At 40.4% G+C, this 25,661-nt stretch overlaps 1 protein-coding gene across 1 annotated transcript in view; it reads right to left on the bottom strand.

The window, feature by feature from the left end:
* The window catches only part of EDIL3 (EGF like repeats and discoidin domains 3), a 665,920-nt gene extending 659,450 nt beyond the window's left edge, over positions 1-6,470 (bottom strand). Inside the window, exon 1 of the mRNA XM_075837572.1 lies at positions 5,695-6,470. Coding sequence (XP_075693687.1) covers positions 5,695-5,761 — 67 coding nt within the window. The 5' untranslated portion in view covers positions 5,762-6,470. The remainder of the gene's footprint in view (positions 1-5,694) is intronic.
* Between the last annotated feature and the right edge of the window lie 19,191 nt (positions 6,471-25,661).

Here is a 25,661-nt window from a genome sequence, read left to right as displayed (position 1 = left end):
GGGTCTGAGCACTGAGACCCCCACTGATCGCAAAAACTAGGCAGCAGTAGCGCTCGGGTGAGCGCTGTGACGCTTCAGTTCTGATTGGCTTTCCTCAGAAAGCCAAGCGAGCAGTGTACAGGCTCATAGGCTTTCAGAAACATAGCCGATCAAAAACGAAGCAGCACAACGCTCACCCAATCCCTTCTGCCACTTCGTTTTAGCGATTGGTGGGGGTCTCAGTGCTTAGACCCCCAATATTACTATAACATGTTATAAGTTTTTTTAAAGTTTAGTTACCCTTTAACATATACCTATATTTTTGCACTTGTGCAACAGTAGTGCATCGGTGCGAGGAACATACTAGGGGCGACAAAGACAGCAGAGAACCCTTGATAGAACAGTATATGGGCCCCTTGCTCTCCATTAGCTCAGCATAGATCACCGTCCTTATAGCTCACAATTCACCAGTAATTGTGGGCTAATAAATTCATACGGTCAGCTCCTTGCTTGCAATCTAACAAACAGTAGAAAGCTATTATTAAGGTAGCAGTGGTCCCCTTACCTACAGGGACCCTGTGCAGCTACACAGGTAGCATATATGGCATGTCTGCCACTGGAATACAGTACTTATACGCTATAATTCTGTAACCAATTAAAACACAAATTTCCCAAACTCTTTATAAATTACATCCATAAGTTGAATGTTTGAATGGATATACAGTATAAGACTTAGCCAACACAGCCTTACAGTGAATTTGATATCACTAAAGTTTTTAACATACTATACTATATTGCTGAGTTCTCCAGTATATTCTGATGCTGTCCTGTTTTCCCCCTGTGAATCCTGAATGCCCACGTCCTGCATTCCGAATTAATGACATTACAAGCTTTTTCCTGTAGAGACATTCTTATATCTTGTATAATGATGGTTCAGCAAAGAAGCTGGATATGAACAAGTCAATGTTCTAGATAAAGTAGATTTTTTAAACCGCATAAACCACTCTGATGAATCATTAAAATATCTACACAAACCAAAATCTCCAGTATAGTGCTTCTAGTACGAAAAACAGTGACAGAATGGAAGCCGCAAACAAAACAGTTTTACAGTGAAACACCAGATTCGACTACACAGCTGTATGTGGTGTTATGTATGAGAATCATATTAAGAACAGAGCTTTCCAAATCATACTGCAAATAGACACATTTTAACTGCTAACTTTTATTTAAGGGGGTTTTCCATTTGGATAATCCATACTTGTTAGAAGGGTTCCTTAATAATAAGCAGATAACAAAATGTCCCCCTTCTGGGAAGCCCAGCAATCAGCTGTAATCTATGGGGAAATCTGGCAGCAAGTGTTCAATTTCCCTGCAGCGCCACCACAGGAGAAACTAAACATTACAAAGTGTCTATTCAATTCAATGGGTTTCAGTAATGCAGGACAGGATAGGTCCTCCAAAACGAGAGCCACTCAGTGTAGCCACTTTGCACTCTGACCGAGAAATGGCAATCCTGAACAGAGGACCCCCCTCGATTAACTCGGAATGCCCTTTAATGGGGTTGACCACCACATAAAAAAAATACAGCTAAACCTCTCGAAAAGATGTCATCTTTGAGAAGACCACTCCCTTATCCAGACCAGATTTCTTGTGACAGATTTTCAAATCCACCATATATTACGCATACTGGTTATCATCTTTGAGTAGACCACCCCCCTAAAAGACGACTTTCAATTCAATTTTGGGTTGTCGTCTCAAAGAGGTTTCCTTCTATTTACGAAATGCCCCTAAACTGTATGGATGTGCACGTTCTTATTTAAATGTCAACAAACAAATACCTTATGTACAAATTCCATTTGTTGTAAAACTACAAGTCCCAACATGCAGCTGTCAGTTCATGCTGAGAGTTATAGTTTCACAAGAGCTCGAGAGCTGCAGGTTGGAGACTCCTTAACTTACATTTATACCAATGGAAAGCAAAAGGATTTGACTTATTTGGGCAGTTGCAAACTGTGTTTTCCCCCAATACTCAACATGCCCGTTACTGGCTGATAGAAATGTCATCATTTCATAACTTTATACAGAACTAGTCAAGAAATTTTAAGAAACTGGTTGTGTGAGCTATAAATGACAAATATCAGCTTTAAATTGAGAATGGCCACAGACCATTTGGCTACTTATTTAAGGATAGATAACATTTGGAAGCATTTAAATGTAAGGCTACTGTGGGCATCAACCACACTTAAAAAATTCCATTAGTTTTCACTCATCGGGAAAACAGAAAATCATCTTGACTTGTTCCTTAATGTAAATGTTAAAGCGCACTAAACCTGGAAGCCTCAGTAATTTGGCAAATAACATGTTTTAAGGAAGGACGACATTCAATTTTACAGCTCGTTGGCCAGACTATTGGCATTTCAATGTACTTAAAAATCAGATATCATAATTTGAAACTTTTCAGTCATCAACTTTGAGTTAGGAAAATTGGACACTTGTTATAAAAAAAGATCATTCTTTTGAGAAAAAAAATCATCTTTTTTCCCAATCGGATTTTATTATACAGGTTTTCAGAATGGACTACATTAAACTGATTGATCATCTTTCGGAGTGAGAAAGAGGGAAATATATGTTAATACTTTGGTAAATGTTACATTAGAGATCATTGCATTACCTTAAAATTATAAATCTACTATGGTTAAAAAAAAGGATGAAAAAGTAGATTTTTCTTGAAATTAATATTTAATTGACAAGTGGGTTTCACAGCAAGTGAATAATATCAACTCTCTGGCTTCCCATAGTTCATTTTAGACAGAGCAGGGAATTGAAGCTACCCAGAGAAGTCAATCTGTAAAACAAATGAATTTGTCTAGACCTTAATGGGGTACATTTTGCTTAAAGGATTAAGATATGAACGCTAGCCACTGTGACAGATTGCGTAATATCACGTGCTTCTTGCCACTGTGTCTAATGTTATTGAATTTTTAGAACGGCCCATGCTGGTGAATTATTAAACAGCTAATACAATATTCAGTTTGATGACTGATCCATTGGTTTCATTTAAAAGCACTGCCGATAGCAAAATAAGGAATCCCGTAACCCTAGAATATAGTGGCGAAAGTCTCAGTATTGCCTCCTATGGTTATTGTTCCTGGACTGAAGTAGCAAGATTTTATAATAAAAAATCTAAACAGTTCCATAAACAAACCACAAACCCAGCTCGCATGAACAACAATCGTTTCTATGTTAATGAAGCTCATTTTTCCTCTTCCAATCTATGAAGTCGCCTTTGTATTTATACTGTGTAGCATCATTAAAATAACATCTGTCTGAATATGCTGTGATGGAACTAACATCTGCCACAATGCAATATAAAAGGAATACATATTATCAAATAAAAAAAACAGCAAAACAATAACACCATGGTTTTTCCTTTCCAGAAGGACGGTTACTGATGCGGGTGGAAACTTTCTGTCCAAATTATGAAGACTCTATATTCTTCATTGTCTCTTATAACAGTTTATGAAGATTACATGAATCACTTCCTAATGATTAGTCGGTGGCTCAATGTAGTCTTAGATATGGAACACATCTGATGCTCCCATGGTATTAGAATTGAAATCCTCAAAACACCAGCTGGACTGTCTGATGCTAGTCTACGTTCTATAGTTTCCTAACCACCTGAGAAAGACTACAACATTATCTATCTATCTATCTATCTATCTATCTATCTATCTATCTATCTATCTATCTATCTATCTATCTATCTATCTATCTATCTATCTATCCATCCATCTATCCATCTATCTACAGAGCTGAGAGAAGAGAAACTAATCAGATTATTTAATGGCCCGACAATGAAAATAAGTAGTAAATCTGCAGCGGCTGCAGTTAAGACCTCTCTTGCCCTCATCAGCCAAACTAAAGGACAATAGGGAATTGCCGGAAAGGGTAGAGGGTGACTATTAGGAAGTATACTGGGTGGGGGTCAGTGGGGGAAATAAACTTCCTCTCATTTCTAGACCTAAGTGCAGGGAAAATCAATACTAAGAAACATACCGGAAAATATGTCTCTTTAGAGGGAAATGATTTGCTCAGCTCAAGTGCTTATTAAAGCTATTCCGGATACCTTTTGACTTTTTGTTCTAATCTATAATCTAATGACAGCGGTGTTGGCTTTACTGATTGCATACTTGTTTCCTTACAAGACAAATCTATACGCTGCACGGTAGCCAAATAAACAAAATGCATCCAGGCTTTCTGTGCTATCCCTCTCGTTTAATGGTGTTTTTCCTGCAGATTGATACAGATGTTCTAAATCACAACTCTTCCTGGGAACAGAGGTTGACACCATAGAAAAATGAAGCAGTGCCGGTACTGAGGGAGAAGGGATTTATTTTATAGATGTGGTCACGCCCATTGTGATATTTATATTAATTTGGGAGATCAGATCAGTGCCTGTTCACACAATTTAAAGCCCCAAAAGCTTCATTATCTTTCAGGCAGAGAAAATGAACTGCACAGTCTGGCAAGCACTAATCCCATCCAATACTTTTATCCCTAGACCTACTCCTACAAGCCATGACGAATTGTCTGTATTTAACAAGACCTTTCCCCTCTACCAAAAGAAGTTAGGAAGCTATTCCATTTACAGCATTTATGCAGAACTATAGCTGCAGATCTTTAGTACAAGTGCGGAGCTCTGGAAGGGACTCAGAGCCCGGTAGCAGAGGCCAGAAGGTACGCGTGCAGCAGTAAGTGGCGCAGAGTCCAGGCTGGGGTGAAGAGTCCAAGTAGTGCTTGGGGCAAGAAGAGTGTAGGTGCAAAACAGAGAACAGGTGCAGCGAATGGCACAGATAGATCTAGAGATGATGGGATGAAGAAAAACACAGGTGCAGCTTAAGGCACAGAGCTATTAAGCCATAGAAAAGAATGACAAAATGGGTAATTTAGAGAAGATGGAAATCAGTAGAACTTAGCAGGGGAACATCTAAGTGACTGACTGAGCACAGGTGCAAAGCCCAGAAAACACCACTTCACATGGGCATATAATGCTGACGCACAAGCTCAATGGTAAAGACCAGGGGCACACAAAATTGCCCATAGGTGGAACATGTAAAGCTGCAGGCACACACTGAACCATTATATTTCTATTGGATTTGTGTTTTTACATTATTACTTTAGCTTTGTGGATGCAGCAGGATAAATGTAGATTTTAGAATAACACTTAACTCTCACCCATTATTCAAAGGATGCTTTCTGTACTACTTTTAAAGGCTAGTGTTTCTACATTATACATATCCGAGCACCCGCTAGAACATGAGCTATGAGCAGGCTGACACATGTAAAGTCATAAGATAACTTGAGACTGGTCCTAATTTCCAAGCATGGCTGCATCTTACATCACCAGAAGGAAGCACAAATAATGCCCTGAGGTTCTTTAAATCCTACTAACCTCTGATAGGGATTACCATTAAGCTTTCTCTCCCTGTCATCTCATTAGAGATCATTTGCTAAACAGACCAGGTCTGCAGATGGCACAGAGAATAATCCACATGGGGATCATGCATCACGTCATTTACCTGCTATGCCCAATTCCCTGTGTTACCCTTCAATTCCCAGTAGGACACTTTACAACAATATAGGATGTGTCTCCAAGTGCTGGAGTTAGTTGACACACAGTAAGAGGAAAGTGTTTCACACAGTAGCATCACTTACCTTTAACTAGGAGTGGTACCCATAAGCTGACACTCAGCAGGAGGCTTGTGACCTCCTTAAAAATCATGTTTCTGGGTCACTACAAAGATAAAGATCCTTCCAAGAAAGCCCAAGTCTTGTATAATAACGAGAATGTGCAGCTGCTTCTTCTAGATTATTCCTTCCCCCACCTTCACTGGCTGAACAGAGTAGTAGTCACTGGTCACCAGTGCGCCAACCTGCGCCTGGTGTGCGATTGTGCGCAAAAACTGCGCCTGATGTACGATTTACATCCGAGTCCTGTGGTCAGCTGGTGGACAATGAGACAGCAGCGGTCGGTGGGATGAGAGTGCTGTGTATACAAACACAGGCAGCGTGTCTCTCAGCCTTCCCCGGTCCTCTGCCTGTGATCAGACAAGTAGCTCCTTCTGCTGGAAGAAAGAATGAAAAGAAGAGACTGGGAAAGAGAGAATGGAAAGAAGGGAATGTGGCTGCGCCGCCCAGACACCTGCTCCTCCTGCTGACTTACTTCATCCTTCTCACTTGGGCTTTGCTATGCTGCTCCTGCCTTAAAGGCACTCTAACCTCAGCTTAGTGCTCAGTATATGTGGATGCTGGCAGCCAGCAGATCCTCTTCTAGAGGTGGATGATCCCAGCTCTGTGCTGCAGAGGATCCAAACATGTGATGACTGGGAGGATGCTGAATAGCTGGGAACAGGGAGATCAGTGCAGAGATTTACATGCACAGTACACAACTATCCCAGTAGCATTGAACTGGTGTAGCTGAGCTGCTTCACATGCAGGCAGAGAGATTGAGGCAGGCTGTAAAAAGGGGGAGGGAGGATGTCCTACAACTAGAACATTGGTTCAATGCAAGGGAGACATAAAAAACATTGTTATTAGTGGTCATAATATTTATAGTAACCAACATGTTACAGAATATATAGGGAAAACCATTGTTATTAGTGATCATAATATTTATAGTAACCATATGTAATACATCTTACAGAATATATAGGGAACACCATTGTTATTAGTGGTCATAATATTTATAGTAACCAACATGTTACAGAATATATAGGGAAAACCATTGTTATTAGTGATCATAATATATATAGTAACCATATGTAATACATGTTACAGAATATATAGGGAAAACCATTGTTATTAGTGATCATAATATTTATAGTAACCAACATGTTACAGAATATATAGGGAAAACCATTGTTATTAGTGATCATAATATTTATAGTAACCATATGTAATACATCTTACAGAATATATAGGGAACACCATTGTTATTAGTGGTCATACTATTTATAGTAACCATATGTAATACATATTACAGAATATATGGGGAAATGCTTAAATAATTGCCTAATATATTATATAAGGACTCCATCACACACAAATATTTTCTGGCATTTTAAACTGCATGTAAAAACGCCAGTGTTGTTATAAAATGTAACAGTGTTTTTTTCTATGATGTTTTTAGTGTGTTTTTCATTTGGTGTCATTTTGTACATGCATTTTTTTCTGCCGTTTTCGAAGTCCTATAGAGAAACCTATGGGAAAAATCCCTGAGGAAACGCCATACCCAGAGCTTGCTGCGTTTGGGGAAAAAAACGCCACTGACCATAAAATTGCCTCACAAACCAAAAGACAGATATATGTGGTGCTTTTTATATTTCACTATAGTCTTCAATGTAACATCTGTCCGCACGAAGAAAAAAGCCATTAATAACGCCAGGAAAAAGCGCAGCAAAATGCTGTGTGTAAATCCCGCCTAAAACCATTTCTGTTTACTGCAGGAGGGATCTGAAAATACTTCAAGGATGAAGACAATTTTAAATGCCCCATGGTTTACTTGGATATCTGTCAGCAGGATGAGGGTAGTTGTGGTTTTTCAATGGGATCTACGATTTATGAGGATTAACAGAAGATATAGATCTGGTCCACAGCTGGCAGAATGATCCTGATGGAAACGTTATATTTGGAAATTATATTTTATCAATTCCCTGTGAAATAGGATAAAGGTTATCTGATAAATATTGATGGTATATATATTAATTATGACATCAATGTGTGATTGGTGGGGTCTGAATGGGCATTGTGGGGGTCCCAGCAGCCAGACTTCCACTGATCAGATTTTCATGGCATATCTAATCACTGCCTACCATTGGAAAACCTCTTTAATAAGTATTTAAGCTGGACTGGCATTGACAGAAAAATTAGCCTGTTAGGGGTAGGATACACACACAGTGGATACACTGCGGATTTTCCGTAACAGATTTAATTGCAGGGAAAATCTGAAGTGTATTACAGTAGCAACAAATCTCATCCACACACAGCAGAAAAAATCATCAGGGAAACTGTTAATAAATTGACCTGCGGTGCGGTTCTTGAATCTGCAGCAAGTCAATTTATGCTGCGGAATTGCTGCTCTTCTGTTGTGGGTTTTCCCCTTTGGATTCAATGTGGAGGTAAAACAAAAGAGCCATGTGTTGTGATTTTCACTGCGGAAATTAATGGACTACAACATCATTCCAGGATGCCGGGCTGCGCTCATAACAGAGGGAGGTGTAGCCATGAAAATGCCCGGGTGGTAAGTATAAGCTTTTTTTTTCTTCCTGTAGTATTACCGCAGCAGACATGCCGCACGTAAAACTTCACAACAATTTTGTGGGTTTTTTTCAGGGCAGAATTTCCTTTGGTTTCCGGGACGGATATGTTGTGTACTTTTATGCAGCATATTCAACCGGTGTGTTTCTACCCTAAAGTGGTTTTCCCAGCAAGTAACGGCATAACCCTAAAATATGTCATCGCTTGCTAATAGAAAAATTCTGCACAGTAGCTACCGAAAAAAATACGCTGAAACGATTTTGGCAGTGGTAGCAATCCAAAATCACTAAGATCCTATCAGCATACAGAGATTTCTGACAGCCTATAGTCTGCAAAAGGAAAACGAAATACAGACTAACATAACTACAGGGTGGGCCATTTATATGGATACACCTAAATAAAATGGGAATGGTTGGTGATATTAACTTCCTGTTTGTGGCACATTAGTATATGGGAGGGGGGAAACTTTTCAAGCTGGGTGTTGACCATGGCGGCCATTTTGAAGTTGGCCATTTTGTATCCAACTTTAGTTTTTTCAATGGGAAGAGGGTCATGTGACACAAACTTATCGAGAATTTCACAAGAAAAACAATGGTGTGCTTGGTTTTAACGTTAATTTATTCTTTCATGAGTTATTTACAAGCTTCTCTTTGTTTACAGCCATTGACATGTCGCAGAGGTTAACACGTGAGGAGCGGATAGAAATTGTGTTGATGTCTGGTGAACGCAGTACCCGGGTCATTGCAGCAGATTTCAATGCAAGACACCCTACGAGACCACCCATCTCCCATGCTACAGTTTGCAAACTGCTTGCCAAGTTTCGTGAAACTGGTTCAGTGTTGGATTTTCCCAAATATGGACTCATGAAAACTGTCATTAATGAAGAAACATCAGTGGCTGTCCTAGCTTCATTCAGCAAGAGCCCACAGCGTAGCACTCGCCGCATGTCACTGGAGAGTGGCATCAGTGGAACATCCCTTCGGCGGATATTAGCTACTCACAAATGGCACCTTTACAAACTCCAGCTGCTGCAGCATCTCAACGAGGATGACCCAGATCGGCGCACTGAATTTGCAGAATGGGCAAAACAAAAATTGGAACAGGACCCTCAGTTTACACAGAACATTTTGTTCAGTGATGAGGCAAACTTTTATGTGAATGGTGAAGTTAACAAACAAAACCACCGCTATTGGTCTGACACTAACCCACATTGGATAGATCCCTCCAAGACTGTTGGAACACAAAAATTGATGGTATAGTGTGGTATATGGGGTACAAAGATAGTGGGGCCATTCTTCATCAATGGAAACCTCAAGGCCATGGGATATCTTAAATTGCTACATGATGATGCGTTTCCCTCTTTATGCACTGAAGCTGGCACGTTCCCTGAGTTTTTCCAGCAAGATGGTGCACCACCACATTATGGGTGTCAGGTCCGAGCATTCCTAGATGAACAGTTTCCTGGAAAGTGGATTGGTCATCGTGGGCCAGTTGAATGGCCCCCTAGGTCTCCCGATCTGACCCCCTTAGACTTTTATCTTTGGGGTCATCTGAAGGCAATTGTCTATGCTGTGAAGATACGAGATGTGCAGCAACTGAAACTACGGATACTGGAAGCCATTTCTTCTGCGGTGTTGCTATCAGTGTGTGAAGAGTGGGAGAAGAGGGTTGCATTGACAATCCAACACAATGGGCAGCACTTTGAACACATTTTATAAGTGGTCAGAAACTTGTAAATAACTCATGAAAGAATAAAGTAACGTTAAAACCAAGCACACCATTGTTTTTCTTGTGAAATTCTCGATAAGTTTGATGAGTTACATGACCCTCTTCCCATTGAAAAAACTAAAGTTGGATACAAAATGGCCAACTTCAAAATGGCCGCCATGGTCAACATCCAGCTTTAAAAGTTTCCCCCCTCCCATATACTAATGTGCCACAAACAGGAAGTTAATATCACCAACCATTCCCATTTTATTTAGGTGTATCTATATAAATGGCCCACCCTGTATAACTAATGCCTGCTGTGCTGTTTTTTCAATTTCCATTAAAAGGTTTTTTTTAAGAATCATCAATTATCACCTATCCACAGGATAGGTGATAATTTGCTCATCGCGAAGGACCCCACCGCTGGGACACCCACCTATCATTGAAATGAGGGTCCCGAACGCCCGTTCCTCCTCACTGCTCAACCGCAGTAAGAAGGACATTAAAAGAAGCGGCGGGTCGAGCATGCACGCTGTCACTCCATTCAAAGTCTATAGGCATGACTATAGCAGTTGAGCACTGTACTCAGCTGTTTCCGTCATTCCCATAGCCTTTGAATAAAGCAGTAGTGCGCATGCTCGACCGAAAAAAGCTCCTCAATGAGCTCCTCACTGCGGTTCGGAACCCCGTTCTTAGTTCTCACGATCAGTGTGGGTCACAGCAGTGGGGCCTCTAGCGAACACAGAATTTTCACCTATCCTGTGGATAGGTGACAGTTTAGAATTTTGGGAAACCCTTTTAATTTCTAATATCAATTTAATATTAATTTAATATCTTCTGTAAAGATCATTTTAATCAATTCTCTAATATTTTATGTTAATAACCTCATAACCAATGAGGTTATCCAGTTTAGACATTCTCTTTTCTCTAGGTCCCTTGATAACTAGTTGATCCGTGAATGCCACTCAGAGAGGATCCCCCACCCTGGCCAACTGTTAACAACGGTATGTGCAGGAAAGATCAGTGATAGATCACTTAAGTAGCCCTGCGGCCTCTAGCGATATGCCATTACTTTCTATAATAGAAAAACCCCTTTAATGCTTCTTTCATTGTAGCATGATACTGCTTCTCATTGAAAGTGCCCTACAAGGCATTGTATAATTGGTGGTATGAACAAGTCAATCAGTTTAAAGAGGGCCTGTTGGCTCTCCAGACATGTCTGATTTAGTAAATACTTAGTAGTACTCTTGGAACTCAGCCTTGAGACGTTCCTCTATTATTCCTCCTGGAAATGGGTGAATGTGAAAAGATGGAAAACTGGGCGTTACTATTCCCCTTGTCAATAGGGTGTGTCCCTTCAAAGTCTGACACCGTCCAATCAGTGCTGACAGTGTCAGAAACTTCCTAATATATTCTTCATATTTCATATATTTAGGCTAAATTTGATTTATTAAGAGTTGTGAGACTACACGGTAAGGTTATGTTATAACTACTACTCCACAATGCATAAAAATAAAAAGGCTGCCTGCGGCTATGTTAGGAATTCTTCTTTGTTCCCTTTAATACACAGCCCTAGAAATCTCATTGAAAGTCACAAATGTCCTTTGTTAGTGAGTGGAATTGCTCTGTCACCTGAATTGTCACCGTTCCTGGTGCTTTGTGTTGAACACTTTCAGCACAACTGTCCTCGTTGCCCAATTTCTACTAAGATTGCATTAAAGTTTAAAGACTTTTTATTCTGTGAATTAAATCCTTCTTTCAATGCATATTGGATGTTTAATCCTTCCAGTGCCAGCAGTACCAGTAGCAGAATGCTGTACAACCCTCAGTGCCCATCTGACACTGAAGGGATTATGTAGTCTCATTTTAATTTGATTTGTATTACTTTTGTTTTATTGCATTTCAGCTGAGTCTCCCAGTATAAAGATTTAATGTATTTATAGCATTGTTTCAATTGGATGTAGTAGAATTGTAAGAACGTTAAGCAAGAAAAGATCTGGTGTTTACTGTGAAGATGCATTGCAGATAACAAAGCGCCATTTTAGGATATACATTTAGCATTTCATACAGGGAAAGGCTAGTAAATGTAATATATGCAAGCCATACGTTTCATTATCTTATTTCATGGAACATAAGGAACATGATGGACCCAGAAGCTTCTCTTATATCAGTTACAATATTCTTTCTCGAAAAGAGGTTTCCAGAAATATTCCCAACAATATAGATCTATAAACGATATATAAAATACTGCTTATATGTAGTGTTAAGACTCTGTAAATTGTAGACAAGATATTTTACTAGAATATGTTGATAATGATTATATGAAAGGGGTTGGTCAGAATTAAAAAAAAGCTTATGTTCCACTCTTGTCCATGGACTATGTTTGGTATTGCAGATTATGGGCTGTGTTTGGTATTGCAGATTATGGGCTATATTTGGTATTGCAGATTATGGGCTATGTTTGGTATTGCAGATTATGGACTGTGTTTTTGGTATTGCAGATTATGGGCTGTGTTTGGTATTGCAGATTATGGGCTATGTTTGGTATTGCAGATTATGGGCTGTGTTTGGTATTGCAGATTATGGGCTGTGTTTGGTATTGCAGATTATGGGCTATGTTTGGTATTGCAGATTATGGACTGTGTTTTTGGTATTGCAGATTATGGGCTGTGTTTGGTATTGCAGATTATGGGCTGTGTTTGGTATTGCAGATTATGGGCTGTGTTTGGTATTGCAGATTATGGGCTGTGCTTGGTATTGCAGATTATGGGCTGTGTTTGGTATTGCAGATTATGGGCTATGTTTGGTATTGCAGATTATGGACTGTGTTTTTGGTATTGCAGATTATGGGCTGTGTTTGGTATTGCAGATTATGGGCTGTGTTTGGTATTGCAGATTATGGGCTGTGTTTGGTATTGCAGATTATGGGCTATGTTTGGTATTGCAGATTACCAGTGAAGCAATACCAGCACAAACCATGGACAAGAGTGGTGTTTTTTTTCTGGGACAAAAAGCAGTAAATTTTTTTTTATCCTTAGTAAATCCTTTAGATACTTCAATTTTGAGGGGCCTCAATATTTTTATTCCTATATAACAATATATTATATTTAACGTAATAATTTTGCCACCTTCCCATTTTCTATATGATGGTGAAGAAAAGTATAGAAGTATTGGGCTGTGGTGTCGGTGACATTTTCTAGCACCAGGAGAGGAGCCCATTTTGGTGATTTTTTAGGCCTTTCCCCTCTATTTATTCTATAAACAAGATTAGTTTTGCAGCTGAAGATGGATAAATGGTAATGCCATGAGAACCGAATGTTTAAAGGGGTGTAATGGCCATGGCTACTATTGGAGGACATTGCTACGTAACATAACATTAACAAAGCATCACAAAAGCCACGTGAGTCCCCGAGAGCAATGGAGGCAAGATTTCAGATGATAAGTATTTGTTTTTATTTTACTTGCATCATGTTGCCCCCTTTTTAAAAAAAATAAATAAAGGACAGACAACCCTTTTTAACATTCATAAGCAATTCAGACTGTGACCGACAGGGAGAGGAGGGAAAAACGGGATAGCAAGGTCCATCCAAAGGGACTAACGGTGCAAGTAGCTTTTCCATCAAGATTTTCAAAATAACAAACACTTGCTGCTTCTGAATTAGGGGCTATTTACATTTTTGTTGGAGGCTCCATTAGAGGCCTCCTCCATCACAGATCCGGCCGACAAAACCCGTAATATAGTTTCTGGTAAACCCACAGACAGACACCCTGATGGAAATCCGATAGAACCCATTAAGTTAAATTGGTTCCATAGCGTGCCAATGGTGTTGATTGTACAACGTAACCGGTGCTTCCGTTTTTTCGTTGTTATGCTCCTATCACAGAGAAGAACAACTGAAACAGCGACACAAATATGAACGAGGCTTTAGGAGACTGGAGAAGACTAGATAGCAAATGGCTAAGCTGTGACCAGAAAGTCTTCACCCAGCTACTGCACATGAGGATTCAGGAGCGTTTGGAAATTTTCAGCTATGGCCAGAGGAACACTTTAAATTACTACCAAAAGAGAATAAATTCTTAGAATTGCTTTGAGATTCTAAATTTGGATTTTTAAGATGTAAACAGCTTCTCCAGTCATTTATTATTGATTGGGGAATGATAATAACAAGTTAGAAAGGAACTCAATAGACAGTTTTATAGCCTCACTGTTTGAATACTACATAAAAGCAGGATAATACAAAAGAGGCAACAGGCGGCCATCTGGCTATCTGCGCTAACTACTATCCTTCCTTCACCGCGTTTATTTCCTCTATAAGCAGGTGGGGGAATAACTTATTTCAGTAGGCAGCGTGTGTTGCTCTTGGCTACCCGCTATCTCTACTACAGTATGTCATCCTGCTGCTTCTACTATATATACCTGTGGTCTATTCACTAATATATCACAGTCTAACGTGGGACTACAATATTATAAAGTAAGGTGCTTGCTGACTTCAGTAGAAATATTATTCCTGCCCTCCATGATATTTCCCCATAAGTGGGTCATCTGAAAGTTTTTATAAAAAAAAAAAAAAAAAGAGAAGCAGAAAATGTTCTGTAATAGCTAAACAACCAGTACACACTTCTTCAATCCCCCGCCGATCCTGCACAGATCCCCCGGCAGTCCCCTGCTGGTCTTTGTTTACAGGCAGCCAGCGATGATGTGGTGTACCGGAACAAGACTGCTGCAGCCAATCACTGGTCTTTGCGGTCATGCCTTACTTACTGGCTTAATGTCTTTCAAAATTTTTATGTAAGCAGTTTATTACATTTCAATATCATGCTGCTGAAATATTATTTATTCATTTTCGTCAGATTACTAGCGACAGGCCCAAACAGTGGCAAGAGTTTATCCTCTGTTTAACGACTCCATTTCTCTGTTAGGTAAAGGGGGGCTACAGACACCAGCACCACGTCAGTGAAATCATATACCGCTATGTGTGGCATGAGAAGAAAGATGAAAAAATCACCATCATCTTGACATAAATAGGAATTAATGGAGATACGTTTCCATTTTCTCTATTGCTATTCTTACAAAAAAGGAGAGGGCTCTCTCTATTTTATCCAGGGTCTTCCACTAATGTTGATCTGTTGTTTTTTTATTTAAAACCCAGCACAGTATTTTGTTAAAGAGTTTTCCGGAGTTAGAATATTGATGGCTTATCCTTAAAAAAAAAAAAAAGACATTTGTACAAGCGACTGTGCTTATTCATTCATTTAAAAGGGATGAGCTACCGTACCAGGCACAGCCATTCGCACGGTGAGCCGATGTACCTGTGTAAATGGGTGAAGTTGGATTCTCTGTATCCAATAAATGTAAAACAAACAGAATTGACCTGAAGTAGTTCATCTGAACCCAAGATCTCCCCAGGGGAAATGAAATAAGATACTTATTTTGTGACATTTTACCCGGTAATCGGAAAAATATTTTCCTTGGCTATTTTACTCACTTCCTAAATATATGCTAACTGCAAATACAAGCAGATATTACAGTATGAGTGTTACTGCGTGTGCAAAACACACTGCGACTAAGAAAATATCAAATTGTGGTTTTTCTGTATATTATCAAAAATGCTGTCCACTAGGTGGCAGTCATCGTCCTGTGCTCTTTTAAAAATGTTCCTATTTTTTGACACAGGCATTTTTTTATTATTGACTTTGCAATGTGCTTTTAGTGTTATTCGCTTTTTATTACCTTTCATTCCCTCACTCAGTTCCTATTAGTCATCACTATACGCTTCTATAATTAACACAATTTTAGAACATAAAACAGCTTTTGTCCCATATTTTTCCTGTTATTTTTCTTCTTATATTACCTGTCTGTACGTCTTATCCTTTCATAACCTCAGAAAGCTTTTTTTGTGCTACAAATTGAGTTGTATCTGGTCTTGCTATATAAGGCATGTTATTATTAAGCAATTTTTGTCTTACTTCAGTAGAGAGCAGAGCATCGACAGGACTAGATTACTGTAAGAGGAATGCCTAAAATCTTTTCTACCACTTTTTCATTGCATAGCAGGGATTCTACAATCAGCCTAGCCATGCGGTGTTACCTGATGTGCGTTTCCTAAGGCATGGCGTTAATAGCAGAATGTCATTTACACTGAACAATTACAGGTTCATCCTTATAGGAACTGTAGTCAAAATTCAGAAAAAGATCACAGCAGTATAAATATAGATTACAGTTAACCTGTCCATCCTGCACAGATTATTAATGAAAAATTTCACTCACTGCCCCATGAAATATATTCTCAAGAAGCAGAGAATTGAAATAAAGCATAAAAATGAAAGCTCATACATGAAAACACTATGCCTGACAGTGATCCTATATGTCAAGCCTATCAGCTGCTGTAATACTTGAATAGGGGATGGTAGGCACAAGAGAATACAATAGATGTAAAGAGCAATGGAGATTGCATGATAGTGGGAATTCTCATTTCGCATTGAATTAAACAAGCTCATAGAGGTCAACTCATATTGGTTAGTCCAATATAAAAATATGCAACTGGGAATGTGGTTATGTGACAATTCTAAATGTTCATAGAAGATGTAAGACTCTGTTTACACTAGCATCATGGCTTCCATTTATAACAGAGCCAAGACACATACCGCATCCACTTTCAAATCTTTACCGGCAAATTCTAACAGACCCGGAGCTGAAAATATAGCACGAGAGCTGCAGGGAATTAAAATTTGAGACCTCACACTCAAAATTGTAAGAACTGTATTGCCCTATAGTTATATAGTTAATAAGGATAAAAAAAGACACACATCAGTCAAGTTTAACCAGGGTATGGATGAAAGTGAAGGATAGCGGTACATTTTATAACTTTGTTCCCCCCATTGTTCCAGAGGAAGGCAAAAACTATCCCTGAAAGAGGAGCTGTCACTAGGTTCTACAAAGTGAGTTAGTAGTCTCACCTAATAGCTGCTGTGTCTGTGAGTCCAGCGGTGTTTGTCCTGTACTTCTGCGTCCCCCCGTTGCTGAGCTATGGATCCCTCTTTATTTAGCAACCAATATGGAAATGAACCGCTTGCCAGCCAAGTGGGATTGGCCCCCAGCGATTCTCAATGAGCAGAGCTACCACTGAGCCTCTGGCGCTGACCTAGCAGCGTGGGGCTGTCTTCTTCAGACATTCCTAGGCCAGCGTCATTAAGTCTCACGCGATGACACTGGCATAGGAGTGTCTGGAGGAAACAGCCTCACGCTGATAGTTCAGCGAAAGAGGCTCTCGCGATGATCAGTCCAACGAATCTACGACGTTGTCCAAACGGTCCAGGAGAACCTGCAAAACAAAAGAAATAACCAGTATGAAAAATAAAACACTTATACTCACCTACAGCAGTCTTATGTCTTCTTTCTTCTCCCCTGTGCTGCAATAGAAACTAAAGGTCAATGAACTGTAATTCCTATTGTGGCACACAGGAATTAGGGATCCAGCAGAAATAATAGTCAGTATTAATAATTCTGGCTCATCTGGGAGGTCCCGAGCACCAGAAAATGCTAATGTAGGGGCTCCTAGAATGACAGGAGAGTCCCTTTATTAGCTTTAAGACCGGGGTTACTAGCAGTCACATTGAAGTGTTAGGCAATGGTGGGGGCAGGAGGAGGCGACAATTCAAATGAATTGGCAGGTGGTCCTGCATTCACAGCAGGCAGGACCTGGCAATTCATTTCAATTGACAGACAACTCCTGCAATGACTGCAGTGGCTGCCGCTCTTAGATAAAAAGGTGCCCGTCTTCCCCCTAGAAGCCAGCGTCACTGTGGATCCCTATGAACCGCGCATGCCACAGAGCACGCACAGTTCAAAGCAAGAACAGCTCCAGCATAGGAGGCAGGGTCAGCTCCCGTCCCTACTCTCCTATGTCCTTGGTGCGCCATATAGCACCTGCGTATGTGTCATGCAGAGACATATATACAGATGATAATGAAGATGGCTGCCCCCACAGACGTAAAAACACGAATAAATATAGTTACATTAGGTAACATATTCAAATAGTTAGGAAAAAAATAGGCCCATAACGTAAAACACATTAATAAAAATATAAAATTAAACTTTTAAAAAATCTTTGACATGCCATAGTAAAATGTCAGACGTTTTGATCAGTGGGGGTCTGAGCACTTAGCACACCCCGATTGCTAAAACAAAACAGCAGAAGCACTCAGGTGAGCGCTTGCCGCTTCATTTCTTATCAGCTTTCCTCTGATCGGCTATCCTACTGCATGTATATACAGTGAAGGAAATAAGTATTTGATCCCTTGCTGATTTTGTAAGTTTGCCCACTGTCAAAGTCATGAACAGTCTAGAATTTTTAGGCTAGGTTAATATTACCAGTGAGAGATAGATTATATATATTTTAAAAAAAAGAAGAAAATCACATAGTCAAAATTATATATATTTATTTGCATTGTGCACAGAGAAATAAGTATTTGATCCCCTACCAACCATTAAGAGTTCAGCCTCCTCCAGACCAGTTACACGCTCCAAATCAACTTGGTGCCTGCATTAAAGACAGCTGTCTTAAATGGTCACCTTTATAAAAGACTCCTGTCCACAGACTCAATTAATCAGTCTGACTCTAACCTCTACAACATGGGCAAGACCAAAGAGCTTTCTAAGGATGTCAGGTACAAGATCATAGACCTGCACAAGGCTGGAATGGGCTACAAAACCATAAGTAAGACGCTGGGTGAGAAGGAGACAACTGTTGGTGCATGTAAAAGGGCTCTATATACATATAACTATAATATATATATATATATGCTCTGCTGGACTTACTACACACTCATCCACGTGTGTACAAGGGCTGGTATAATAACTGGGTTTCACCTACTTGGTCCCCCTGTATTACTACCCCCTTTATAATCAGGGTCACTAGGGTTATGCCTAGTTCCCCTACCTTTTCCTTATACTAACGTCTACTTGCTTTGCTTTGCTTCTACGGAATAAGACCGTACAATAAATACAATTGTATAGTAAATAAAGGGTAATATTTATTACTAACAATAATTGCATATAAAATACACCAAACTAAACACAGAACACAGTAACTGATCACAGTATAGTATCAGTATACCCGAATACACATAACACGTTAATATATACTGAGTATACTCACACTATACGTAGTACAGTATAAACACGGTATCCTATGTTATGCCTCCACCCACATACCTAAACATACACATGAATACAGTTACGTTACAATCCAATACACGCTCACTATTTCTGTATCACTCCCTCCTAATATAGCTTTCCCTATACTCTAAGGGTTAATAGCAAGGGTTACCAGGGACAGCAGGAGGATAAAGGGTTAACTTAGGAAAGGGTTAAAGTAAGGAGGGGGAGAACATAACGTGTAGCTGCTGCTACACGTGGATACTTAGCAGTCCATGTGGTACAAGTTGGTGTGGTCTCTCAGCAAGGGCCATGAGCAGGCCAGGAGGGAAGAGGAGACCCTTAGTGCAGCCAGGTAGCAGGAACAAAAGAGAGTGAGCTTTGGGAACGTTTGTCCTTTTAAACATCCCCGTGCACACCTGTGTGACCTCACAGGCTCATGCACGTGAAAGGGAGGGGCCTGGGCCTCATGGAATACCATTATCTAGTAGGTGAATGGGTATACACCTTTCTGGAGGGACAAATCTATATATATCTACACTCACATGTATATAGCTATAAATATATAAAACACTTCCCTTTACAATCCCCCTGTTGTCGGGAACACGACAATGAAATTTGTGGAAGTGTTTGTTCTGTATTACCCCCTCAACCTTGTTACTGGTAATGGTCGTAGATGGAATGAAGTATACTATTGGACCTAGATACGTGACATCAGCTATCTCCTCAAGGACACCTTCCCGCTAGTCCTCCAACTCTGGAGTCTAGTGTCGAAATAAAAGAAACCTCACAGTCCATAGAATGAAGTTGAAATGAAATCTCTTAGTCCATTGAACGAAGCCTCAAGGTCCATAGAACGAGGTTGAAACAAAACCTTCACAGTCCATAGAACTCAGTCTCCAAGTCCATAGAACGAGGTTGAAACAAAACCTTCACAGTCCATCTCAGTCTCAAAGTCGATTGAAACTCCAAGTCTCTATCCTTGATCTTCTTTCTTGGATCTTGATCTTTCTTATAAATCTTTTCCACTTTAGCGGCGTCAGCAGGTCTTTTAGCGGCCGATCCCATTTGAGCATGCCAACCCGTGTAAGGCTACTTGTGCCCTCACACGGTCAGCCTTGGAATGGCTTAGCCCGCCTTTCGACAACCTTTGTACACAATCCGTTATCTTTCCAAATCTTTTCAGTATCTTGATTGAAGACGAAACAATCTTTGTGGGCCGATATCCATGTCTCTATCATGGCAGGTTAACATCCCCGAGGAGGAGATGATGTCTTAGTACCCAGGAATCTACTGTGGGGTGGAGCATCGCCTTCCATTTCCCCTCTAACATTCAATCCATCATCGTATTGACCATACCAGTTCTCAGGTTGAGGTAGCAAATACCTACCAGGGTGTGTGTGTACCTTACCTGTCCCTAAGGGTTCCTACACACTACCCAATCATACATACAAAATGTAAAATAATCAAACATACAAAAATATTCCGCCCAAACCATAGGTATATGTACATATAGAGATTCATGCTCAACCAGCATCTCTCACTACTCCTCCATAAACACGTGAAAGGTACACATGTAAATGGGGTGACTACAGGCTGTAAATATATGTCCACCTACACGTACATACTCACTCGCTGTGGGACGGGCACGTCCTCACTGAGTATACCTATGTTGCGGACACATATCTACACCTAGAATGTCTATATGTACACCTTGAAAGTTTTTGTACGACACATTGATATATATTACATTACACAAATATACATAAACTTCACGATTACGGGTCGCAGGACAGTATTGCTGTTATGTCCTTAGTCCAAGTTCATGCTTTTACGCCTGACCTAATTTACTTGGTCGGCAAGTCCTTTCACCCATCAGTACTATCACAGGGTGGATGAGCAGGTTGAAGAAGAAAATTGCTTTGGGGTTGTAGCCAAACAGGCTCTCCCATCAGGACACCTCTGAGTCTCTTTTCAGGGAATGGGATGGAGGCTCGATTCTCAGACTCTTTAAGCTCCTCCACGATATCCTCTTCCTCACTGAACTCAGGATCATCTGGAGTCTTATAGGAGCATCTGAGCGGATATCAAGCCTCTACTCAGGGGTGACTGGAGTTCTTCTGTTCTGCTACATCGATACCTGTGATAAATCAAAAAGGTACAATGCTCCTTGGAGGAGTATTCCTCTTCCGGTGCAAATAGTCGCACAGATGGTGTGGTAAACATATTGCACTCGGTACCAACTCCAATACCCTTGACCCATGTATCTTAAGCTTGAAGAGGGTATTGGGTTGACCTTCATCTCACAGGTCCCCTCAGTATCTCAACACTGGTGTCTAAGCACCCGGTCCTAACTACCTTGGCAGAGGATCGCATCCTCCTCCTTTCAACATCCATCTGTACAGACAGATATGGATGGCTGCCCTTACAGGTTAGGATATCTGAGGGGAGCTGTAGATGATGTACCATTTTGTGGATCTTCACAATTCTCATATTTGTGGAACTATATCCCCATCTTACCAAACCCATTATCTTAAAATCAAGATATGGGTGTAATGCCAAGGTAACCTCCCCCTGTAAACCTTTCCTAAAGGACCACTCCAGTTAAACACAAAAAAATCAGCCATACTGTTATTCTCTGTTTTTAATTGCACTCGCATTAGGCCTCAGATGGAGTTGTGTTACCTGTCTGAACCCCCCAGGTCTAGGTGCACAGAATAACATAAAACACTACACTGTGAATTTATGTTATCTCTTCACACTGCTCAACCTGAGTTCACAGTATAATAACAACTTCAACGTTATCCTAATAGAGAGCAATTAAAACATTTTGCGATTATAGATGTAAATGTATTATCATCTTGAATTTCAAGGTCTAGGTGCGCAGCATAACATAACACTATAAGTGAACTTAAGTTACCTGTCCGTACCTCTATACCTAATATAAGTTCACAGAACAAGCAAATACATCACTATTCATTGGCTGGTTCTTCAGTTGTATTCCTGGATTGGTTTTCTAATTATGCATTATAAATACAGGCAACACCCATATAGTATAAGTACATAACTACTGATAACCAGGAATACACCACAATATAATCTGTGAAGGAGTCACAAAAGAAAACACAATAACAACAAAAGAACTGTGAACAAACAACAGAGCATACAGGAAAAGGGAGACCATAAACACACCTTACAGACAAAGAGATAACACTTAAGTATGGACATGTAAATTATGGCCTACTTAAAATTCACAGCTGAATTCCAAACCAGTTGTGGTTCGTTATTCAGTTCTTTGAACACATGGTTTAGCAAATGTGTGGGGGAGATACTCATGTAGCCATTTTGGCCTTTCCTATAGTCACAATTTGATGTAATGTGGCCATTTTCTATTGTTTCATTACTAGGCTTTCCACGGTTGCTCATACCATGGCAGTTTCTAGCAATATGTCCCATCTGACCACATTTAAAACATTTAACAGGACCACATTGCTTAGTACCCAAAGACTTGCAGTACTTTGCAATATGGCCTGAGCCGGCACATGCAAAACATTTAACAGTACATGCTCTGCTGGACTTAGGGCAGTCACCAGTGCATGATCTCTTAAAGTTCTGCATGGCTAGGGACGCACTTCTGACTATCGTACGCTTACATTTGCGTAACACTTTCGTAACAATGTTACCTTCAGGATTCCGGATGGGATCACGATTTGGGACATCTGATCCATCACTCTTTCTACTCCCCCCTTTTTGCCCTGTAGAGGGCAAACTTACAGCAGAATCAGGCCTTGAAAAAGACAAGGCCGGTAACATTTTTGAAAAATCTTTTATGATGTTTTGCATACTGGCAACCAATTGTGACCTAGCAGCAAGCTCATCATTCAACTTGGCAATGATGGCATCCATATATGCCGCCTTATCCTTAAACGCATTGATCACAGCATAAGACTCAGTCAGCTGTGCATCAATATCATCACCACGATTTTTCAAAACTATCACCTGCGATTCCAGCATGCAAATTTGCTTATCTCTATCAATGTTACATTGAGCATTCTCTGCCAGTTGTGTCTGCAAAGCAGAAACCTGCTTCACATTGTTGACACAACACTGGCAGTGAAGATTTGGGGAATCACTCTTCATTTCTGAGTGATCAGGCTTCCACGTCTCTTCATAAACACATATCAGTTTAGCAAGCATGTGGAGCCTTTTGGAGGTTTTGTTAAAAACACTCCTCTTGCTTATGCACATCTTATCATGCGCATAAGCCTCGTCCAGCAGAGTGGACCACAGCATTCCTGCTGACTTGTATGTAGAGGGGGGTACTGGGTTGAATGAACTATGTTTAGAACGTTTTTTAAGTGTGGAGAAATCCATACTTACTCTATCAGAAGTCCTCTTGGTTACTGCATAAGACTCTAATGTATTGCTCGATCGCCCGACGATTTGTCGCCGTAGATCAGCACACCGCAAAGCAAAATAAAAACGTTAATACCTTAGAAAAACAAAACAAAAAACAATAGGTTCGCTGATCAATTATATCCTGTATCAAGCCTTAAATAAAATTGTGTTACTCGTCCAAACTTCAAGGTCTGGGCGCACAGCATAACATAACACTTCACTGTGTAAGTATGTTATCAGTACACACCTCTCCGCCTATCTTAGTTCACGTTATAACACAATTTTATTGTACAAAACACAGAAATAAATTGAAAACAGTTCGGGCCTTGGCTCGCCAAATGTAAAAGGGCTCTATATACATATAACTATAATATATATATATATATATGCTCTGCTGGACTTACTACACACTCATCCACGTGTGTACAAGGGCTGGTATAATAACTGGGTTTCACCTACTTGGTCCCCCTGTATTACTACCCCCTTTATAATCAGGGTCACTAGGGTTATGCCTAGTTCCCCTACCTTTTCCTTATACTAACGTCTACTTGCTTTGCTTTGCTTCTACGGAATAAGACCGTACAATAAATACAATTGTATAGTAAATAAAGGGTAATATTTATTACTAACAATAATTGCATATAAAATACACCAAACTAAACACAGAACACAGTAACTGATCACAGTATAGTATCAGTATACCCGAATACACATAACACGTTAATATATACTGAGTATACTCACACTATACGTAGTACAGTATAAACACGGTATCCTATGTTATGCCTCCACCCACATACCTAAACATATACATGAATACAGTTACGTTACAATCCAATACACGCTCACTATTTCTGTATCACTCCCTCCTAATATAGCTTTCCCTATACTCTAAGGGTTAATAGCAAGGGTTACCAGGGACAGCAGGAGGATAAAGGGTTAACTTAGGAAAGGGTTAAAGTAAGGAGGGGGAGAGCATAACGTGTAGCTGCTGCTACACGTGGATACTTAGCAGTCCATGTGGTACAAGTTGGTGTGGTCTCTCAGCAAGGGCCATGAGCAGGCCAGGAGGGAAGAGGAGACCCTTAGTGCAGCCAGGTAGCAGGAACAAAAGAGAGTGAGCTTTGGGAACGTTTGTCCTTTTAAACATCCCCGTGCACACCTGTGTGACCTCACAGGCTCATGCACGTGAAAGGGAGGGGCCTGGGCCTCATGGAATACCATTATCTAGTAGGTGAATGGGTATACACCTTTCTGGAGGGACAAATCTATATATATCTACACTCACATGTATATAGCTATAAATATATAAAACACTTCCCTTTACAGTGCAATAGTAAGAAAATGGAAGACATACAAAATGACATCGATCTGGGGCTCCATGCAAAATCTCACCTCGTGGGGTATCCTTGATCCTGAGGAAGGTGAGAGCTCAGCCGAAAATGACACGGGGGGAACTTGTTAATGATCTCAAGGCAGCTGGGACCACAGTCACCAAGAAAACCATTGGTAACACATTACGGCGTAATGGATTAAAGTCCTGCAGTGCCCGCAAGGTCCCCCTGCTCAAGAAGGCACATGTACAGGCCCGTCTGCAAGTTTGCAAATGAACATCTGGATGATTCTGAGAGTGATTGGGAGAAGGTGCTGTGGTCAGATGAGACTAAAATTGAGCTCTTTGGCATTAACTCAACTCGCCGTGTTTGGATGAAGAGAAATGCTGCCTATGACCCAAAGAACACCGTCCCTACTGCCAAGCATGGAGGTGGAAACATTATGTTTTGGGGGTGTTTCTCTGCTAAGGGCACAGGACTAATTCACCGTATCAATGGGAGAATGGATGGAGCCATGTACCGTCAAATCCTGAGTGACAACCTCCTTCCCTCCACCAGGACATTAAAAATGGCTCGTGGCTTGGTCTTCCAGCACGACAATGACCCGAAACATACAGCCAAGGCAACAAAGGAGTGGCTCAAAAAGAAGCACATTAAGGTCATGGAGTGGCCTAGCCAGTCTCCAGACCTTAATCCCATCGAAAACTTATGGAGGGAGCTGAAGATCTGAGTTGCCAAGCGACAGCCTCGAAATCTTAATGATTTACAGA

Source organism: Rhinoderma darwinii, chromosome 1, assembly GCF_050947455.1.
Source record: "Rhinoderma darwinii isolate aRhiDar2 chromosome 1, aRhiDar2.hap1, whole genome shotgun sequence".
In the NCBI taxonomy this organism is placed as follows: domain Eukaryota; kingdom Metazoa; phylum Chordata; class Amphibia; order Anura; family Rhinodermatidae; genus Rhinoderma; species Rhinoderma darwinii.
Note: the sequence above shows the minus strand (reverse complement) of the source record. Positions and strands in the feature narration are given on the sequence as shown.